Here is a 20,305-nt window from a genome sequence, read left to right on the forward strand (position 1 = left end):
TGGCACAACATGTGTGACCAGGACTGCATTAAAATTCACCTGTTATGAGACAGGTACACTTTGAATAGGGGCATTTGTAAGATACCCAATATGGGTTAACCAAGTGGGCACCATGAAAGCTCACTCTATAGCCCTAAAAACTAGGGATCAGGGGTTTGTACAGTGTATTTGCCATCCAGGTTAGTTGGTAGCCCTTAATATCAACTACTCTACAATGTGGATTATAGGGGTTTCCTCACAGAACCACCCAATTGTTCAATTGAAGTAACCGCATAGTATACCCCCCACACCAAAAAATTAAAAAAAAATTGCTCCGAGGGTCTGTATAGTAGTAGCCACCTTTAGCACCCGCTAAGTTAACCCTTTAAATGTCCCTGTTTAAAGTGCATCAGCTCTAGTCTGCGTGGCCACTATTGAGTGAGCACTACCATGAGCAGGCCATCATGAGCGACATAGGAGGAGAAATGCATCCAAAAAACTTCGACCGGTTCAGACAAGCCCTTAGACAGCATTTGCATTACCAATCCTACAATACAAAATGCAAATCAAAAATAAACTGATCAGCGTGCACTCCGGCTGACAGTTTCTTTAAGAGTCACTTTTGTTTTACTCATAAAAAGGATTGTTTGGTTTATTTGTATTTGCATGAAATTTAAATGAATAAATCGAGAAAAATCAATGATTAGAAAAATGTCTGACTCAACGAGAGACTACAGTGAAGCAACTTCACTCTCTGGGACGAATCCTGACTCATGAAGGAGGTTTTCCTTTTGGCAAAAGTATGTATGCACCAGAAATTTTCCTTTTCTCAGCCCATAACATAATGACCTATATACCTCACCAATCATCTGTTCCAGAAATACATCTGTATTTATCTTTAAGTTGGCTTTCAGTATCATTGGGTCTTCTTATTGCTATGATGGCGTTATGTGAACTTACTGTTATGACCAGCAGGTTGTGGACACACTGGGCTACGCCACCAGTTTGGCTTAGGGTCACCTCTAAGGGTGTAATCTAAGTAGCCTCCCCGGTTTTCACCCTTTCATCCCTATACAGGGATCTGGTCTCCAGGGAGGCTACCAGGTCGCTACCTCTTGAGATGGTCCCAGAAGAAGAGCTGTTAGCCCAGCGGACCAGGAACAAGCACTGGCAGATGGCACCTTAAGTGGTTCCCGACCGCTGGCTGTATTTTTACGACCAGCGGTCAGGGTCCTTAAATCCCGAGCCATAGACTTTTTACGGCTCGGGTTTTAACTTGCTGCCCGCGCGATCGGGCAGCTGAATGTCTTTTTACACAGCGCTCAATGAACGCTGTGTATAGGAATAGAGGCAGCGGCCGCGCCACTGTCTCTATTCCTCCCGGTGAACATGTGACTGGTCACATGATCGCCGGGTGCCGTTACAGACAGACTGCTGCTGGGTCTTACTAGACCCAGCACAGCCCAGTTAGTGACAATCGTCACTATGAGAGGGCTGATTTCCCCTGTAACTGGGGCTGCTGTGCTGCTCCAGTTACAGTGGAAAAACATGGTGTAAAAGAAAGAAAAAATATATATAAAGTTCCCCAAAGGTCTTTTTTTACCTTTGAGGAACAGACCATTGTAATAAAAAAATAGTAAAGTAAAGTGCAAAAAAAAATTAAATAATAAATACACATAAAATACCCACCCCAAAAAAAAACGTCCCCCCCCCCGCCAATCATTGTTGTAACGCTAGCGCTGACCCAATTACCCTAATATAGACATGTAATATATTAAAATTTACGTTAGACCATGACGATCACAAATAAAAGGTCTATTTTAGGGTAAAACTATGTTAATAGCTGAAACGTAAAAAAGCTTATTTTTTTACTATTATTTTCAAACTTTATGAATAAAAATTCTAAAATAGCAAAAAAGGTGTGTATAAAAACGATAAAAAAAAGAAACCTGCATTGTCTACGGAAAAAACGTCGCAAAAATCACGTCGTTAGCCCAACAAATAAAAAAGTTATAGCCATTTAACTAACACGTGCTAAAAATGGCTAAACGGTGTCTGGTCCTGAAGGCGCAAAATAGCCCGGTCCTGAACTGGTTAATGGATTGAAACATGTCACCGACAGTTGGAGGCAGACTGGCAGCGGGCAGCTTGATGAAAGCTGATAGTGGATAGCTGGACACTGGCTGATAAGAGAGAGCTGGACACAGGCAGACAGCGGAGAACTGGATACAGGCTGATAACAGATAGCAATCAGGGACTGCAATCATTTGCACACGGACCTTTGCAGAATATAACTAGGTTGTGCCAATGCTGCTCAGGCAACACGTATATTGTGGAAGTCCCTTAAGTAGTGCAGGAACGAACAGGGATGGGAAGAGGGATTTTGAATTTCATGCACACTTGCCCTTTAAGAGGCGGCCGGGGCACGTGCAGTATGTGCATTTTGCCCGTGAGCAGAGGAACACATCAGACATCAGAGTAAAACCTACGATGGCAGAGGTGAAGCTGGGGAGATGTGCCTCAAGTGCTGGGTGCGCAGCCTTTTTAGAGGGGATGCAGGGGTAGCAGTCGCACCCCAGCCCTGGTACTTGTGGGGGAAAAAAAGAGGACCTTGCCATGTAGGAAGACATCATTATATGTGTTATGTTATAAATGGCACAAGGTATATAGGGGGGGGGGGGAGTGTCTCCCATGTATCTGAACCAGAGTGGACCGCCGGTGGTGAGTTAAAGTTTTATGGATTGGGAGATGGCTGAAAGTCCTTTCCAAGCTGTTATGGTCCATTTGTGAATAATCTGTCCAATCACCATTTACATCACTATGTAGCGATCACCATGATGGATCCGATCATTATCCAATACTAGATTACACTTTGAGATATGTTGCTCCAATGAGATGATTGATCTGACTACGGTGCAATGTATTGGGAGAGATCCAGCCCTTATAATGACCCAAACCTGCTTGATATTACACAAGGAGACTATCCAACTTGTTGTACATGGTTCTCCTCGTAGAAAAGGGAAAGACTATGTATGGCCAGAGTATACGGTTTCTCTATTCTCCAGTAAAGTGGTCAATGTATTGCGGCTCGAGGACCAAATTTTTAAAACCATTTAATGAAGAGAACCTGTCCGCCCCTGGCATAGGACTATACAAAAGAAATGTAAAAAAGCCACCTCCACCCCTAACCCATTAATGTAGGAGGACTTAAATGAGGCTGAAAAAATGACCATGTCTTTAAAGACAACTCCACTTGAAGCGGTTTTGGACGTAGTCGGTCCAGTATAATAACAACAGAACAACAATGTATAAAATTGCAGTCATTGGCCTTAAAAATAACACTGACAAGCTCCTGTGGGTTGCAAAATTCCTACTTTCCTTTAACCTGACCTCCATGACTAAGCAAGACGCGTCAAGTGTTACGTCTCATGAGAAATAACTGTAAATAAAAATCACAAGTAAAAAACACTTTCTTGTTTTTCCAAGTTAGAACATTTCCTAAGACGGACTCACAAATTGCCGCAAATTGTATGGCAGCAATAATCGCCTGCACCAGAGGCACTCGTGCTAATAAAGGCCGAAAAAGGCTCGATATTAAGGTCCAGCAAGAGTAGATGTCTGCCTAGGGCACCATTGGGAGGACAGGGGTAACAATGTATGGGCACAAAAAGACAGGTGTGTGTGCCGAAATGGCTCAAGTCTCCAGGTTTATGTGGGCAATCGTGTGCTTCCTGCCTACTCATCTTTTTGACCCTTGTTTTTCACTCAAGCTCTTCCTGAACAGTATCAGCTGCAGTGTCACCCATAGTGCAACCCACAATGCCTCCCTAACAATACCAGCGACTGTGCTCCCCTCAGAATACTAGCTAAAGTGCCTCTCTGGTAATGCCAGCTGACAGTGCCAGGCCAGCCACATTTGACCCTTTGTCCCATTGGTGCCTGCAATATATGTGTTTCACTGTCTTGTTTCATTCCTCCCACAGTGCCCCCAAACAGTGCTCAGATGCCCCCATAGATCGCTACATGCTAGTGCTTGTGTAAACAGCCACAGACATTCATACACCGCTGTCTCCAAAATCTGTCCCAACCTGCTGCTCATCCTTTGCTTTAGGAGAGCCCCAAGGCTGGTCCTCCCAGATTAACCACACCCTGCCCAAAACCCAATCCTCAGAAATTACCTTGAGGCACGAGAAATTGACCCACCCACAATCTCTAGTGGAGTTGGTGTATCTAAGCAAAAATAGGTGTATCTAAGACTGTGACATTTTTAAAACAGTCTAAATGTACAATACAGGAGAATAATGGAATATAGGTCCGTATCAAAATTTTTGACGTGGTGGGGTTCCTCATTATTGACCGAGCTGAAAGGCCAGTATTTTTTTAATAAATTTCCATAACTGGAACATAAATATATATATAGCGATTTAGACAGATAGACAGATAGATAGATAGATAGATAGATAGATAGATAGATAGATAGATAGATAGATAGATAGATAGATAGATAGAGTGAAGGAAATAAGTATTTGATCCCTTGCTGATTTTGTACGTTTGCCCACTGTCAAAGTCATGAACAGTCTAGAATTTTTAGGCTAGGTTAATTTTACCAGTGAGAGATAGATTATATAAAATTAAAAAAAAGAAAATCACATTGTCAAAATTATATATATTTATTTGCATTGTGCACAGAGATAAGTATTTGATCCCCTACCAACCATTAAGAGTTCAGCCTCCTCCAGACCAGTTACACGCTCCAAATCAACTTGGTGCTTGCATTAAAGACAACTGTCTTACATGGTCACCTGTATAAAAGACTCCTGTCCACAGACTCAATGAATCAGTCTGACTCTAACCTCTACAACATGGGCAAGACCAAAGAGCTTTCTAAGGATGTCAGGGACAAGATCATAGACCTGCACAAGGCTGGAATGGGCTACAAAACCATAAGTAAGACGCTGGGTGAGAAGGAGACAACTGTTGGTGCAATAGTAAGAAAATGGAAGACATACAAAATGACTGTCAATCGACATGGATCTGGGGCTCCATGCAAAATCTCACCTCGTGGGGTATCCTTGATCCTGAGGAAGGTGAGAGCTCAGCCGAAAACTACACGGGGGGAACTTGTTAATAATCTCAAGGCAGCTGGGACCACAGTCACCAAGAAAACCATTGGTAACACATTACGCCATAATGGATTAAAATCCTGCAGTGCCCGCAAGGTCCCCCTGCTCAAGAAGGCACATGTACAGGCCCGTCTGAAGTTTGCAAATGAACATCTGGATGATTCTGAGAGTGATTGGGAGAAGGTGCTGTGGTCAGATGAGACTAAAATTGAGCTCTTTGGCATTAACTCAACTCGCTGTGTTTGGAGGAAGAGAAATGCTGCCTATGACCCAAAGAACACCGTCCCCACTGTCAAGCATGGAGATGGAAACATAATGTTTTGGGGGTGTTTCTCTGCTAAGGGCACAGGACTACTTCACCGCATGAATGGGAGAATGGATGGAGCCATGTACCGTCAAATCCTGAGTGACAACCTCCTTCCCTCCACCAGGACATTAAAAATGGCTCGTGGCTGGGTCTTCCAGCACGACAATGACCCGAAACATACAGACAAGGCAACAAAGGAGTGGCTCAAAAAGAAGCACATTAAGGTCATGGAGTGGCCTAGCCAGTCTCCAGACCTTAATCCCATCGAAAACTTATGGAGGGAGCTGAAGATCCGAGTTGCCAAGCGACAGCCTCGAAATCTTAATGATTTACAGATGATCTGCAATGAGGAGTGGGCCAAAATTACATCTAACATGTGTGCAAACCTCATCATCAACTACAAAAAACGTCTGACTGCTGTGCTTGCCAACAAGGGTTTTGCCACCAAGTATTAAGTCTTGTTTGCCAAAGGGATCAAATACTTATTTCTCTGTGCACAATGCAAATAAATATATACAATTTGACTATGTGATTTTCTGTTTTTTTATTTTTTTCATATAATCTATCTCTCACTGGTAAAATTAACCTAGCCTAAAAATTCTAGACTGTTCATGTCTTTGACAGTGGGCAAACTTACAAAATCAGCAAGGGATCAAATACTTATTTCCTTCACTGTAGATAGATAGATAGATAGATAGATAGATAGATAGATAGATAGATAGATAGATAGATAGATAGATAGATAGATAGATAGATAGATAGATAGATAGATAGATAGATAGATAGATAGATATTTAATAGAATATGATTAATAAATAAAGCTGCCAACAATGAATCAGATCCATCTATTCTCCTGCTTGTCCTTTGGTCCATCCTTAAACTTTTCCACAGTATGCATTGGATCATTTGCTATGTTGATGTTCTGGATCATTCCCTCCTGTATGACTAGTCCTGGTGTTCTTATTTTATACATGTAAATAGGTCTTGTCCTGTGAGTAAAGGCTTGAAGCCGGGTGAGTAGGAGGAGGGCTGGTCTAACTATATCTTGTTATATGGGTGTGGGGAAAGTGTAGGGCACAAGCATACACCTATTTTTATTGCCCTGTATGTGTCACCGTCTGACTGGCAGCACGACACAGGAATGTGCCTAGTGCTATATATATTGTGTGTGTGTATATATATATATATATATATATATATATATATATATATACACACACACATAGAGTATATATGTACTGGGCTTTGCGATAGCAGACCAGTTTTGTCTATGAAAGCAATACAAATTGATTATCTGAGCTTACGGCTGAGGTACATTAGGTGTCTGGGCTCCTAGGAGAGGATTGATGACATCAACACATAAGTGCAGTGATGTCACTCAATGTGAGACTTTCAGCCAATTGGCTAGCTGAGTGACAAAAGCTGTGGAAAAGAAAGGGGTTCACAACTGCTCTCCATCTGTCTGTCCCCTACGCAATTGTCAGCCGTCTCATAGCCCCCAAACCTACAGATGTGCATAAACACACAATCATGCACAACTACATACATCACCAGTAAGCAAGAAAACCTAGTACATTCTATCAATATATACTGTAGGTAATTACTTATTATTTTGTTTTTCTCCAATACATCTTGAATAAAAAATGAAGCAACTTTGCACATAGTCTCGGTTAAAAAAAATAAAATCTCATACCGTTTTGTGTATACAGCTCCAGTATGGCTCCATGGGTAAAGACTACAAAAAAAACTTGTATAGTTTGACAATTGCAGTCATGTGTTACCCCTTTACCTCTCTGTGGGCTACCAAGAAGAGGGAGCAGAGGTAATCAGAGTAATACACAACTGGCTCTGACTACAAAAAGGTATGTTTGCAGTCTGTAACCATGGAGAAACGTAGGTCAGCATAGAAGCTGTATACATAGGATGGTAGGATAGTTTGTAGTTGCTTCATATTTTAGTTTAGCTACTGCCGTGACCAATGGTGCTGTGTGAAGCCAACTTTACATCTTCACTTGAAGTTCTTCTGTATTGTTGTAACCAAGAGTAAAAGAACCCATATATAGTGTTAAAGCTCAAAACTCAGTGTTGTGGAGGATAATTTTTATTGTCATCTCCACCTTCTCAAAGGACAGAGGTGGCACCAGATGATCAGGGGTGTAGGTATAGGGGGGGGCAGAGGTGGCAGTTGCGCTAGGGTAGTGGTGCCTGAGGGGATAAAAAGGCTTCTCTGCCACAGGAGAAGACCCCAGTATAATAAATGGCACATGGTAGACAGGGGGCCCTGTTACAAATTTTGCATTGGGGCCCAGGAGCTTCAAGTTTCCCCTTATGCCGATGATAATAGTCTTTATGAACACATCCCATAGAAATGAATGGGTCCTAAGTGGCATCATGATCTAGTTGCAAATAAAAATATGTCAACCCTTTCAAAGTACCTGGATTTCTGCATTAGTTACTAATAAAATTGGGTCTGATTGTTATCTAAGTAGACTAATAAAACACAAAGTGTTGTGCTGTACATGTATTTTATTGAGTAAACATCCACAGTGCAGGAGGACAAAGTAAATCAACCTCTGTGTTAATGACTTCTGCAAGAGCTAATTGGCAAAAGGCGTTTTAATTAAAGATATGAGATTGTAAGTGTGGGTTTCACAGGTGCTTTGCCCATTAAATAAAGGCACACAAAGCCTGGTTACTGAAAAATCTGTTCTTCTCAAAAGAGATTGGTTAGTGCCAACCATGCTTCAAGGCAAAAAAAAACTTCCAGAAGACCTCAGAAGAGGTGTTATAGAGAAGCAAGGAATTGGAAAAGACAACAAAATCATGGCTAAAGACCTGGGTGTACATCAATCCACGGTTAGACAAATTGTCTCCAAATGAAGAAAGTTCAAAGCTGTTGCTACTCTTTCTAGGAATGGGGGCAATCCTGAAAGACGGGGGAGAAAGAATGGTCCAATATTCCTCCTCAATGTTGGGCAAATCTTATTTGCAACTACAGGAAACATTTAGTGGAGGTGATTGCTGCTCAAGGACAGACCTACAGGTTTTTTCAATTTAAGGGTTCATTTAATTTTCTCCCTGCACTGTGGATGTTTACTCAATGTGCTCAATAAAAGACATGAACAGTACAACTATTTGTATGTCATTAGTTTAGTTATATTGTGGTTGTCTATCCCTTTAAATGCCACGTACATGTTCGTGGTAGTCATTAAGGGGAAGCATGGAGCGGGCTCACGTGCTGAGCTTGCTCCATACTTAGTGGGTGACAGCTGTGTAATACAGCCAATACTTCACTGCAATGGGCGGAATCAAAGATCACGTTGATTCTGCTGGTTTAACCCCTTAAATGCTGTGATCGCAATGTACCATCACCCCCCCCCCCCTCAACGAGATTGCGCGGTGCCGATAGTCGTCATGGCAGCGTGGGGGCCTAATAAAGGCCCCCAGGTCTGCCATCTTTGTATTCCCCTTGCAGGGCTTCAAAGGAGACTGTTAGTAAAGCCTACTGCAATACATTAATATTGCAGGTTATCATGCAAGCAATCGCTGATTCAAGTCCCCTAGAAGGACTAAAAATAAAAAAAAAGTATAAATTATTTTTTTTCATTTTCACAAAAAAAAAATAAGTAAAAAAAATAAATTTTCCCATTCCTTCCCTAAAGTAAAAAAAATAATAAAAGTTAACATAACTGGTATTGGTGGGTCCGTAAACGTCCGAAATATCACAATATAGCGTTATTTAACCCGCTCAATGAACTCCGTAAAAAAATATATAAAAAACGCAAATTGCTTTTTTCATCACCTTAGCTCTCAAAAAAATAATGAAATAAACAGTGATCAAAAAGCTTACATGTACCCCAAAATCTGTAAAAACTACAGATTACCCTGCAAAATATAAGCCCTCACACCGCTCAATTGACGGAAAAATAAAAAAAAGTTATGGCTCTCAGTACATGGCGACACAAAACTATTTTTTTTTTTAGAAAATCGTTTTTTTCTTCTAAAAGTGGTATAACATTAAAAAAACATAAATTTGGTATTGCCGTGAAAATAAAACGCCCCAAAAAATGACATAATCACCGCTTTTATTGCCCACAATTAAAAAAATTGCAGCTGCCTAGTACATTATGCAGTAAATAAACGGTGCCATGAAAAACTACAACATTTCCCTAAAAAAACCAAGCCCTCATATGGCTACGTTGACGAAAAAATTAAAAAAATTATGGCTTTTGGAAGACGGGGAGGAAAAAACGAAAATTAAAAAAGATTGGCCGTGTCATTAAGGGCTTATAATTGTGACTTCGATGACAATCAGACCACATTTTATTAGTAATCAATGCAGAAAGCCAGGTAACCAAAGGGTTCACTTACTTTTTCTTGCAACTGTATATTATATCCAAAACTTTCACTCGTAGACAAATGCACACAACACTTCTACCATATGATAAAAGTAATAAAGACCTTCACCACGCTTGAAAATCTGCTGCTTACTCAGCAAAACGCAATATTTTAATTTGCATTCACACATTAACATTCTCGTGCCGCCCTCCTTTTAAATCTGAAATTTAATCCCTCCTATTCCATACATTTCCAAAAAATATTAAAAAAATAAGTTAAAATGTCCTCATTATTTCTCATTAAATATGGCAAAGTTGCTTTGTGTAGTGGGATGAAGACGGTCAACAAACTCTTAGAGACACAACCTAGGTCCTGTTTTGACGTACAGCGTCCCATGTGTTTGAGAGTCTTGAAGACCATGGAGAAGTTCTTCACTGTGCAGACAAAAGCAGGACTTGTTCTGGTGTTCGGCTGGACAGAATGCCTTCAACAAGGAAATGATGGATCTCCTGACCTTCCTATGTCCAGGCTAGCTTATGAAAAAGTGTGGTGGACTTGGTGTCCTTAATAAGTCTTTGATTTTTATGACAATCCATGGGCCGAGGCTGGAGGGTGCTTTGGTCTTTGCTTTGGGTGGATATTGGTCCTTCAAAAATATCTTACAAAATTGTTCTTTTTACCAAGGCCAGTCTGTAGCCCAAATACAACACTTAATATACCCTCTTAGTCAACGCTGAAGAGGATAATATCCTGTTTACTCCATCTGAACTATCTTAAATGTCTCGGTCACTTAATACACTGTATTAGGTGGGGGTTGGTGCAATGCGTCGGGAGGCTGTAGATGAGGTGCTGGTTGGTTTTGTTGGTTATACCATTGGTTATAGTTCTCAAGATAGCTTGGGGATGAACAGTGAGGAAGACTTTGTTGCTGAGGGGTTCTGCTTCTACTATTTTCCCACATAGGTGGAGATGAGGGAGAATTGCAAGCCATCGAATCACTGTTGTTGGGGCTGTGCTCCAATCCGGGACCCTCACCGTTCTTGTAAAGTTTCTTGAATTTTGACCTTCGGTTCTGAAACCAAATCTTGACCTGAAGAGCAAAATTGAGAATAGAATTATTAGATCACTCTAGATTGTGAAAAGTCTTTTCTTCATATGATGCTGGAGGCAATTACCTAGACCCCCAGCAAATCTCTGCATTTTTGAGATGCCCAATTTATATTTTAATGGTAATTTTATGGTATTTGTTTTAAATCTTGGTTTGTGAAGAAATGTATTCGTTCCTAATATTAACACTTTCCTGGTGGGCCTGGCCCACCATTCATCTTCACCCCAATGCTCAAATCAAAACTAGGATTAAGGCTGGTGCATTGACCTCTATGTTTCTGTTTTAGGAGGGATGCAGAGCAAACTTCAGTACGTTTTTTACAGAGCTCTTGGCATTTGGTTAGAAACTTGGGGCAACAAGGTCCTAATTCCGACAGCATCTGCAAGGGGCTTTAATGTTCTCCCTATGCTTGGGTGGGCTTCCTTCCACATTCCAAAAACATCCTAATAGGTTAAATGTCTTCCAATGAACGCAAAATGTGATTGTAAGCCAAAAGACAGGAACAGAAGTGATTACTATGAGTCCACCACAGTAGAATATGTTGCTGCTAAATAAGTCATCAAAAATAGTCAGGCCACAGTATTTGGATAAACTGTACCAGATATGATGGCCTGGACTTGAGGAAACACTGGCCATATTGGAACTGCAGGATCGGTAGACTGTGCTTGATTTCCTTCTTTCTAGTTATTTTGACTTTTTCCTATCAAAATTGGACCTTCACTAGGGAAATTTTTACAGTCACAGTCACTAGAGCAACCTAATCTATAAGGAACATCAAGGCGAGTAGTATGTTTTGAGGGAATGAGGTTTTAAGGATATTATATCATAGTGAGGACAGAGCAGTATTTGATGAATGTCTAACATTGAACAACCGTGGGGCTAGACCTCCAGACCCTAGTAGGATTGACCTCTTAGCAATGACAAATTCTGTAGATGTAATCACTTGGTGTTCATGCGTTTCTGGCTTGTGTTTTGCTTTCTCTAGATCCTTCCTACCCCCACACTTGCTCTACACCTCTGTCCCGATTTCCCCCGCCCTGTGACTCATCCCAAGCTCTTCTCCAAAAGGACCAAACCCAGTTTCACAGCAACATTGTGTTGTGTAAATTGGTATGAGGAAGCCTCAGGATACCACCTCCCTGACCATAAACACCCCACCCTGACATCTCCCACCCCTTCAAATACCTCAGTCGATTCTTTACAAAAAGCACAAGGACAATATTCTTCATGAATTTTGGTGGGACAAGATCTTTATTACACACACACATACAGATTTCTAGACAATTTCTAAGCAATTCGATCAATATCAATCTAAATTGGTGTGTGTGATTGGTCTATTAATTTGATTGAAGTCTGTCTCATCTGCCGGAAAATTTATACGACACAAATTGACTGGACAATCACTTATTATTATCTTGGACTGAGGTCAATCAACCAATAAGATTTCTCCCTGATCATACATTTAGTTCAATGTAAGGACATTTGCCCCAGAGCACCATACATGCACGGGTATCACTCCAACCATTACAACTCAGAAGTATCGGCATGCATAATTGCACATTGTTGGCTAGGTGCAGCCAGTGGTAGGCACCACTTGATCTCTGTGGTCCAATGGTGATCCAGTGGCGTCATGTGCTATTTAGGAAAAAGAATGGTGGTGTATATTGATGCACACCGTCAGTCCTTCAAAACCTTTACAGCTGAAAAGAGAAGATGACCGCCTGCCCAAAGAGCTGGAGGCTGAATGTCTCATATATATATATATATATATATATATATATATATATATACACACATACATATATATACACACACACACACACACACACACACACACAACTTGACCTTGATCCAGGGTCCACCTGGTACACAAGCAATAAAATCGCAGCCCTCCAGTAGCAGTTTAATGTACAAGAAGTGGTATATTCATCCATGTAAATGCTACGTTTCAGTCCCCTCCCAGGACCTCTCTCTTGACAAAGGTCCTAGGAGGGGACTGAAACTTAATGCTGATGTTTATGGGATCTACCGGAATGCCTAATGTTTATAAGGCCTGAGCCAAAGGTATTTTGCTGTCCATTCCTTTTGCTTTTTACAGAGATTTGTCTAACAGTCATTGAAACAATCTAATTTGCATGTAAATGGGGGAATTGGGTTTCAATCAAGTCTATATCTTTTGCAACCCCTATCTGCTATTGCAGCAGATCGGCGCTGCAATGTAGATTACAGTAACGTTTTTATTTTTTAAAAACGAGCATTTTTGGCCAAGTTATGACCATTTTTGTATTTATGCAAATGAGGCTTGCAAAAGTCCAAGTGGGTGTGTTTAAAAGTAAAAGTACAAGTGGGCGTGTATTATGTGCGTACATCGGGGCGTGTTTACTACTTTTACTAGCTGGCCGTTCTGAAGAGAAGTATCATCCACTTCTCTTCAGAACGCCCAGCTTCTGGCAGATCACGCTGTGACGTCACTCACAGGTCCTGCATCGTGTCAGACGAGCGAGGACACATCAGCACCAGAGGCTTCAGTTGATTCTGCAGCAGCATCGGCGTTAGCAGGTAAGTCGATGTAGCTACTTACCTGCAAACGCTGACGCTGCTAGTAAAAGAAGTAAAAACGCCCCGATGTACTTTAGAAAGCCTCATTTACATAAATATAAAAATGGTCATAACTTGGCCAAAAATGCTTGTTTTTTAAAAATAAAAACGTTACTGTAATCTACATTGCAGCGCCGATCTGCTGCAATAGCAGATAGGGGTTGCAAAATCTGGTGACAGAGCCTCTTTAAGGTTTATCTCCTATAAATTCATGTATGTAAATTGTAAACTTAATTTGGATTTTGCCTCATAGTTTGTGTGTTTTATCTTTAAACTCTATATAGTTAAGGAAGTCCTCTACCTCTTTATTTCAAGAAAAATCTGATTAATAATGGAGGTATGGGATGGAATAGACCTAGTTTTGGAAAAGCACAGTGCTTGTCATGCAATATTTTGAATATTAGGGGAGAGAATTTTTGGGCGGATGGAAAAAAGGGTATTTGTATGTTACAAAAAAAACTGCCATGAGACCCAATTGAAGGAGCACTCCGGAATAAATTAATACACTGTATTATGCCTAGTGCAGGGCCTGAGGGGGCGGAGCATGACAGGAATCTAAAGAACATCAAACAGAGAATCCCTGTATCATGCTCCGCCCCCTAAGTCCCTGCAATAGGTGTAACACAGTATATCAGTTTTGTTTGAAGTGTTCCTTTAATATTGGGGAAAAAAATATTTGCGCAAGACCAAGGATCTTCAGACATATCTGCGTATCTTAGTCTACAGTTTATATCTTTTCCACTGTCATGTGACTTTATTTGCCGGTGCACGGCTCTGTGTATTGCTATGTTACATAGCGTGTTATTATACACTGCTTGTTATTACCTGTGTCTGTGTAAGTCCCAGCTGAGCCGCCAGTTCTGCTCTCTCGGGTAGCGCCAAGTACTGGGCCTTCTGAAAACGTCTCTGCAGGGCTGCCAGCTGGTAACTAGAGTAGATGGTCCTTGGTTTTCTCACCTTCTTTGGTTTTCCATTGACCATTCGTACCTCTGTTTCAGGTTCCTCCTTTATGGAAACTGCAAGGAAGTTATTGGAGGATTAAGTATTGAAGCACTAAATTCTTCTGGACTTTTTAAACTCTACCAAGATATGGAATCTTCCATACGGTTCACCCCACCATGCAACGTTCAATGTGTATGGATTAAATTGGCCCTTCTACTACTACTTTCGATGAAGAGAGTCTGCAACAAGTGCTAACCATACAACACATACAGGACACGATAAATTTCACGCAATTCACTTGCCCCACACTTAGGCTATATTCAGACGAGCGTGTGCAACCTCGGACGTGAAAAACTTATGTTTTTTTTACGTCCAAGGTGCACCTGTGTGGGACGCGTTATCATGGATCCCTCATTGACTAGAGTCTATGGAGGGATGCGTGAAAACGCAAGTAAATTGGACATGTTAGATTTTTCCAGAACCTCACACGCTCCGTTGAGACAAAAGCCGTGTGATCGGCTCCATTGAAATACATGTGCCCGTGTGACGGCCGTTGTTTTAACGGCCGTCACACGGGCGAGTTACACGCTCGTCTGAATGAGCCCTTATCGTGATATTGCAGACATGATCAGTTTTTGACTGAGTTGTTAACTTTTTGCCTACAATCATAGTCCTTCATTTCTTCCCCCCACCCCTTCAAGAAAGGTACTTCTTTCCTACCTTTATTTGTCTGTGTTTCAACTGTTCTCCCTATATCTATACTTAAGTATACCATTGGCTCCTTGGACACCCCTTACTGCTTATTATGCCAATACCTACAACAAATGTTACCACTACCACTACTACGACCACTACCTATACTACCTACTAGTACTATTTTTGAGTTGTATTAGCTTAACAAGTCTGGTCTTCTTTTTGACGTTGTTTTTTCTACCTTTTCTCATCTCAAGTGCCTCCTACCTTCATGGTTCTGCAATCCTACAACGCTTTTGCACATCTCTTGAAGAATGGCCAACTCCAACCACTACCACCGAAAACACAATGTAGTATATATCCCTATGCCATTTTATTTCTTCCTACCTAAGCTATGACATCCCAATATTATCTGTTGTTTGCCTCTCTCTTCCACTTGTTCAGTTTTTCCTGGCCATAACTTACCCCAAGTGGTGCCTTTCTGTCCCTTTATAGTTGCCCCAAATTTACTTGTCTTATAATTTCTTATACAGTCAAAGACCATATTGGCCCATATAAAAATACCCTCCTCTATCTGTATGTGTAATGGTGTTTTCTTAGTATAATAATTTTTTTATGTTTCTAAGACAGGATTCATGTCTTTAACGCAACCAGAAAAACTACATTTACACTAATGTTGCACTTTATTTAAAGTGGGCTTACCTCCTATCTATTTATGTCTGTTTAGCCCCTTTGTCTCCTAAGTGGCCCTGCCTTTCTTGAATACTGCTCAAGTACTGAGGGTCATTGTCTCAGTATATCTCAGGGGCACATCTGTCTACCATCTCTTTATCTCTAACCTAAGCTTCAACAGTTTTGCCCTAGGCATGTGCCATGCAAGCCTCAATGGTCCTGACATAAGTCCAAGAGCCCTAAACCCAGAGTCTCCACAGAGCTTGACCATCCTTTACTTCTACAAAGTCCTTTATCTGTCATCTTTACCAGGGTCTACTGATCAAAAGACACTTGAAATGAGGGGGTATGGCCCTACCTCCAAATACAACCCTGAAGGTACTCGCATATAGAAGAATATTTTGATGGTAGAGGTAGGTAATTGGCTTTTTACTTAAACACATCCTCACCATTACCCTTTCTATTCCAAAGAAGCCTGGTCCTCACACGGTCATTGGTGAACCCTTATAATGTGATAGTTGTGGTTTAGATCATAACCAGTAAACTTCTAGATTAAGGGATATCCTAAATATGACCCACTCTATCGATAGTCAACTTCTTTAATATTTAGAGATGGGAATATATGACCATATTTAATGACCTGGAAGTTCTCAAAATTAGGGTTTTCTGAAAAAGGACCCTTGACCCCGGAACCCATTACTGTACTATTTGTAACTGAATGTCATATAACCACCACTTTGACACACCAAAATATGAATGTTTAACCTCAGCATAGAAAAGAATAAGTATATATAAATTTACTTATTAACATGAAGTCCCTATAACCTTGGAGTTGCCTTTATGGTAAAACCTTGCAAACCAATTTTGCCCATCAGTCTTGGGGAGGCCCATTACTTAAAGAGAAATTACACATGAAATCCAATTGGAACAAATATTCCTTGTCTTACATATGTCTTTGCCTTATGGATAGGAAGTGTAACAAAAATTAAGGATCACATCCAGATATTCCATCTATACTTGAATTTTATAAGACAATAATAAAACTGAGAAACCGAGAGATACCCTATATGTAAATACTGGTAGAGACAGACAGCTTAGTCATAGACAGCCTGGATATATGTAACGACAGTTAACCCGCCTAGCTTTAGCCAGAGACGGTCAGGATATAAGAAGATCAAGACAGACAGCTTGGTTTTCCTCAGCTTTTCGCACACCTTAGATGTACAGTAGATAGAGAGACAGCCGGGTTATAGGCAGACAGGTAAACAGGAGCTTGGGATTAGAGAAGAGACAGGAAGGGAGGGACGTGATACATCACAGAGAATATCTGCAGTAAACGTATAAATTCACCCTGATTATAGTGGCAGACAGAAAGGAAGCCAGACCCCTATAAGTCCCTCTTCTCATAAACTTCTGTCAGTCACACACTGGGCTGGGGCCTTTAAAATGATTAAAAAAAACGTCATCGATGTACGGTAACTATGTCCTATATAGTAGCAACCCAACGTCTATCATAAATACCCTGATTTTTTTTTTTTCATGGTATAAGTGCAGTAAATAAAAATTGATATCCATGAACAGAATTTGTTTGAAGTTATAAATGTTGAATAATTATCACAAATTAAAAACATATTGTTTTTTTTCTTATTACTGTAAACCACCATAAAAAAAAAAAATACCAGCGTTTCAATGGAAGACCCATACCAATCAATGCAACCAAGTTGCACAGTTTTGTTTTTTGTTTTTTAAAGTTTTATTTGTTTTTTTTTTTACATTTTGTTTTTTAAACAAATACAAGCTGTTTTTGTTGCATTTTTTTCTTTATTGACTTCAATGAGAAATAAAAACGCAGTACAGCAATCTTAGTTTTCGCATGGTGTAGGTCAGTGGTTTGCAATAAGAGAAAGGAAAGGAATTGTCAATATTCCCACATCCCTAAATCAGAACATGCTGTGTCCAAACCCAAATGGAATAACTCGGTGGAATGAGTCCTATAGGGAGTGTATACTAAACAATGGGCCGCAACGTAATATTTTTATTTTTACCTTTTTACTTGTATCTCATTCTTTCTCTTTTTAGATTAGACACTGTCTATACCTTTGTCCTCTATATTGCCCATTCCTCTATGTTGCCCTCCTATTTGCCCCTATCTCTTATCATTGCCCACTAAATGTCTTGGTACCTTATCTCTAAGCTCTTTCTTCTATGTGACTTTTTGTTGTCCTATTGTGTATTGTGTTGTGTATTATTTACTATCCGGTACCTTTCTTGTTCGATCACTTGTATGATGTCCTATCATTAGCCTCTATCATCTTCTTCGGTGTCATGTCATCAGACTCTTTCTTACCTGGTGTCCACTTTTCGGTCCCTTTTTGTGTCTCTTTTTTACTTTGTCATTCATATTTCCCGCATCTCAGTTTAATTTTTATACAATAATTCTTAAGAACTTATGCTTCTACTATTTCCTCTTTTATATCCTTGACATAATATTGAATCCTTAGTCAAACAGTTGTAGTCGGGACGAGTTTGTCATTTGGTACATCTCATTGTCTTATCACAATGTGCTACCTCCAGTATTATATAGGACTGCAGGTACACCTTCTGCGTTACTGTGTTACTTCTAGTATTACATAGGACTACATGTTCACCTAATGCATTACTATGTGTTATCGCATTTATTTAATAGAACTGCAGGTACACCTCCTGCATTACTCTGTGTTACCTCTAGTATTACATAGGACTGCAGGTACGCCTTCTGTATTACTGTATCACTTCCAGTATTACATAGGACTGTAGGTACACCTAATGCATTACTATGTATTATCTATTTTATTGCATAGGACTGCAGGCACACCTCCTGCATCACTCTGTGTTACCTCTAATATTACATAGGACTGCAGGTACGCCTTCTGTATTACTGTGCTACTTCCAGTATTACATAGGACTGCAGGTACACCTAATGCATTACTATGTGTTATTTCTTTTATCGCATAGGACTGCAGGTACGCCTTCTGTATTACTGTGTTACTTCCAGTATTACATAGGACTGCAGGTACACCTAATGCATTACTATGTGTTATCTCTTTTATTGCATAGGACTGCAGGTACACCTCCTGCATTACTCTGTGTTACCTCTAATATGACACAGGACTGCAGGTACACCTACCGCATTACCATAACTCATAGAGATGTTATGGCAAAACAGTTGCCGTTCCAGAGAGGTAAATGACAAATTTAGCTCTGCTACACCTGTAAAGTAATTCTTTTTAGGTTGCCATATAACATGTCTCTACCTATAGAGATATAGATGACAGCTCACATCTCCACATACCTGACTCGGGAGCTGGAGCCTCTCGGTAATGTCCATAGGAGCGGTATCCACTTCCATACGGATAGTCATCCTTGGGCATAAAGCCTTCTGATCCCACCAGCCCACTCAGGTTGAACTGGGGATGATGGTGGTAGTTGTATGGAGAATACACCTGACTCTGGTAGAATTCGTGTTGGCTAGCAGACATTGGACCACTGTAGTAGCCCATGTCCGTGGCAGTGGATTCAGGTAGGGTGGGTGAGTCCTTAGATACAGAGTGGCAACTCAAGGAGGTGCTCAGGTCAGTTAATACGGCCATCTTCTTCTCATAGGTCCCACTCATGTTATGTACAGAAGAGGAGAGATCCCAACAGACCGTCACATACACATCCCTGCTGAGCCTAATTCACTTCTCCCAGTACAATAAAACCAAACCAAAGCTCCACCGACCAGTTCTTCTCCATAATTATAGGGTAGAGAAGGGAGGGTCTCACATTCCTATTGGCTCCAGGAGAAAAGCCTTCCAGCAAAACAAATTTCTTAACCAGCTCTATATTTATGGCTCAGCTTCTTGTCAGTACAAAAAGAAGAAAAAAAACACCAAGTACACATAATATATATATATACTGGAGCAAATGTTTATAGAAAATGCCAACACACTCAGTACAAGTTACAGTGTGCGTGGGGCAGAGCAGGAAACTTCTACTAAAATAAACACTATATCCACAAAGAACCTACAGATGTAGCAGTGCTGAAGTTGTTGTTTAGCATCTGCAGTCCTATTTAGAAGCCCACATGACATATTGCGATATCAACATGATTTTTACCAACTCGGCTCTGCTACATTAGGGGTACAAAATAATCTTATATAAAGAAAAATACTATAGAGGGAGTTTTTGAAGACTGGCATTCCATAAATGAAAGTACGTCAGATTGAAATGCACCAAATTTATCAGTTCTTATTAACCCCTTAACGACGTCTTCGTTTTTTAAATTTTCGTTTTTACCTCCCCGCCTTCCAAAAGCCATAACTTTTTTATTTTTTTGTCGGACATAGCTTTATGGGGACTTGTTGTTTGCAGGGCAAGTTGTAGTTTTTTATGGCACCATTTATCGTACCACGTAACATACTAAAAATTATTTATTGGGTGTAATGCAGTAAAAAAAAGCGATTACGCCATTTTTTGGGGGGTTTGTTGTTACAGAGTCAATTAGGCGGTAAAAACGACATGTTC

The 20,305-nt window shown here is 40.5% G+C and overlaps 1 protein-coding gene across 1 annotated transcript; it reads right to left on the minus strand.

The window, feature by feature from the left end:
* Positions 1–9,940: 9,940 nt before the first annotated feature.
* DLX3 (distal-less homeobox 3) lies at positions 9,941–19,457 on the minus strand. Its single transcript, XM_075845147.1, has 3 exons — positions 19,092–19,457; positions 14,279–14,469; positions 9,941–10,837 (listed from the first exon to the last, which is right to left on the minus strand). Exons 1-3 carry the CDS (start codon positions 19,411–19,413, stop codon positions 10,538–10,540), a joined length of 813 nt encoding a protein of 270 aa, XP_075701262.1. The 5' UTR covers positions 19,414–19,457; the 3' UTR covers positions 9,941–10,537.
* Positions 19,458–20,305: the final 848 nt, after the last annotated feature.

The sequence above is a fragment of the Rhinoderma darwinii genome, chromosome 13 (assembly GCF_050947455.1).
Source record: "Rhinoderma darwinii isolate aRhiDar2 chromosome 13, aRhiDar2.hap1, whole genome shotgun sequence".
In the NCBI taxonomy this organism is placed as follows: Eukaryota; Metazoa; Chordata; class Amphibia; order Anura; family Rhinodermatidae; genus Rhinoderma; species Rhinoderma darwinii.

What these genes read in the sequence shown, in the direction of transcription:
- DLX3 (XM_075845147.1), bottom strand. Translation starts at nt 19,413, where the DNA reads ATGAGTGGGACCTATGAGAAGAAGATGGCCGTATTAACTGACCTGAGC. An exon ending in GGCTCCAGCTCCCGAGTCAG is followed by an intron (nt 14,470 to 19,091) that starts GTATGTGGAGAT and finishes ACTTCCTTGCAG; the next exon opens with TTTCCATAAAGGAGGAACCT. An exon ending in TGGGACTTACACAGACACAG is followed by an intron (nt 10,838 to 14,278) that starts GTAATAACAAGC and finishes TTTGCTCTTCAG; the next exon opens with GTCAAGATTTGGTTTCAGAA.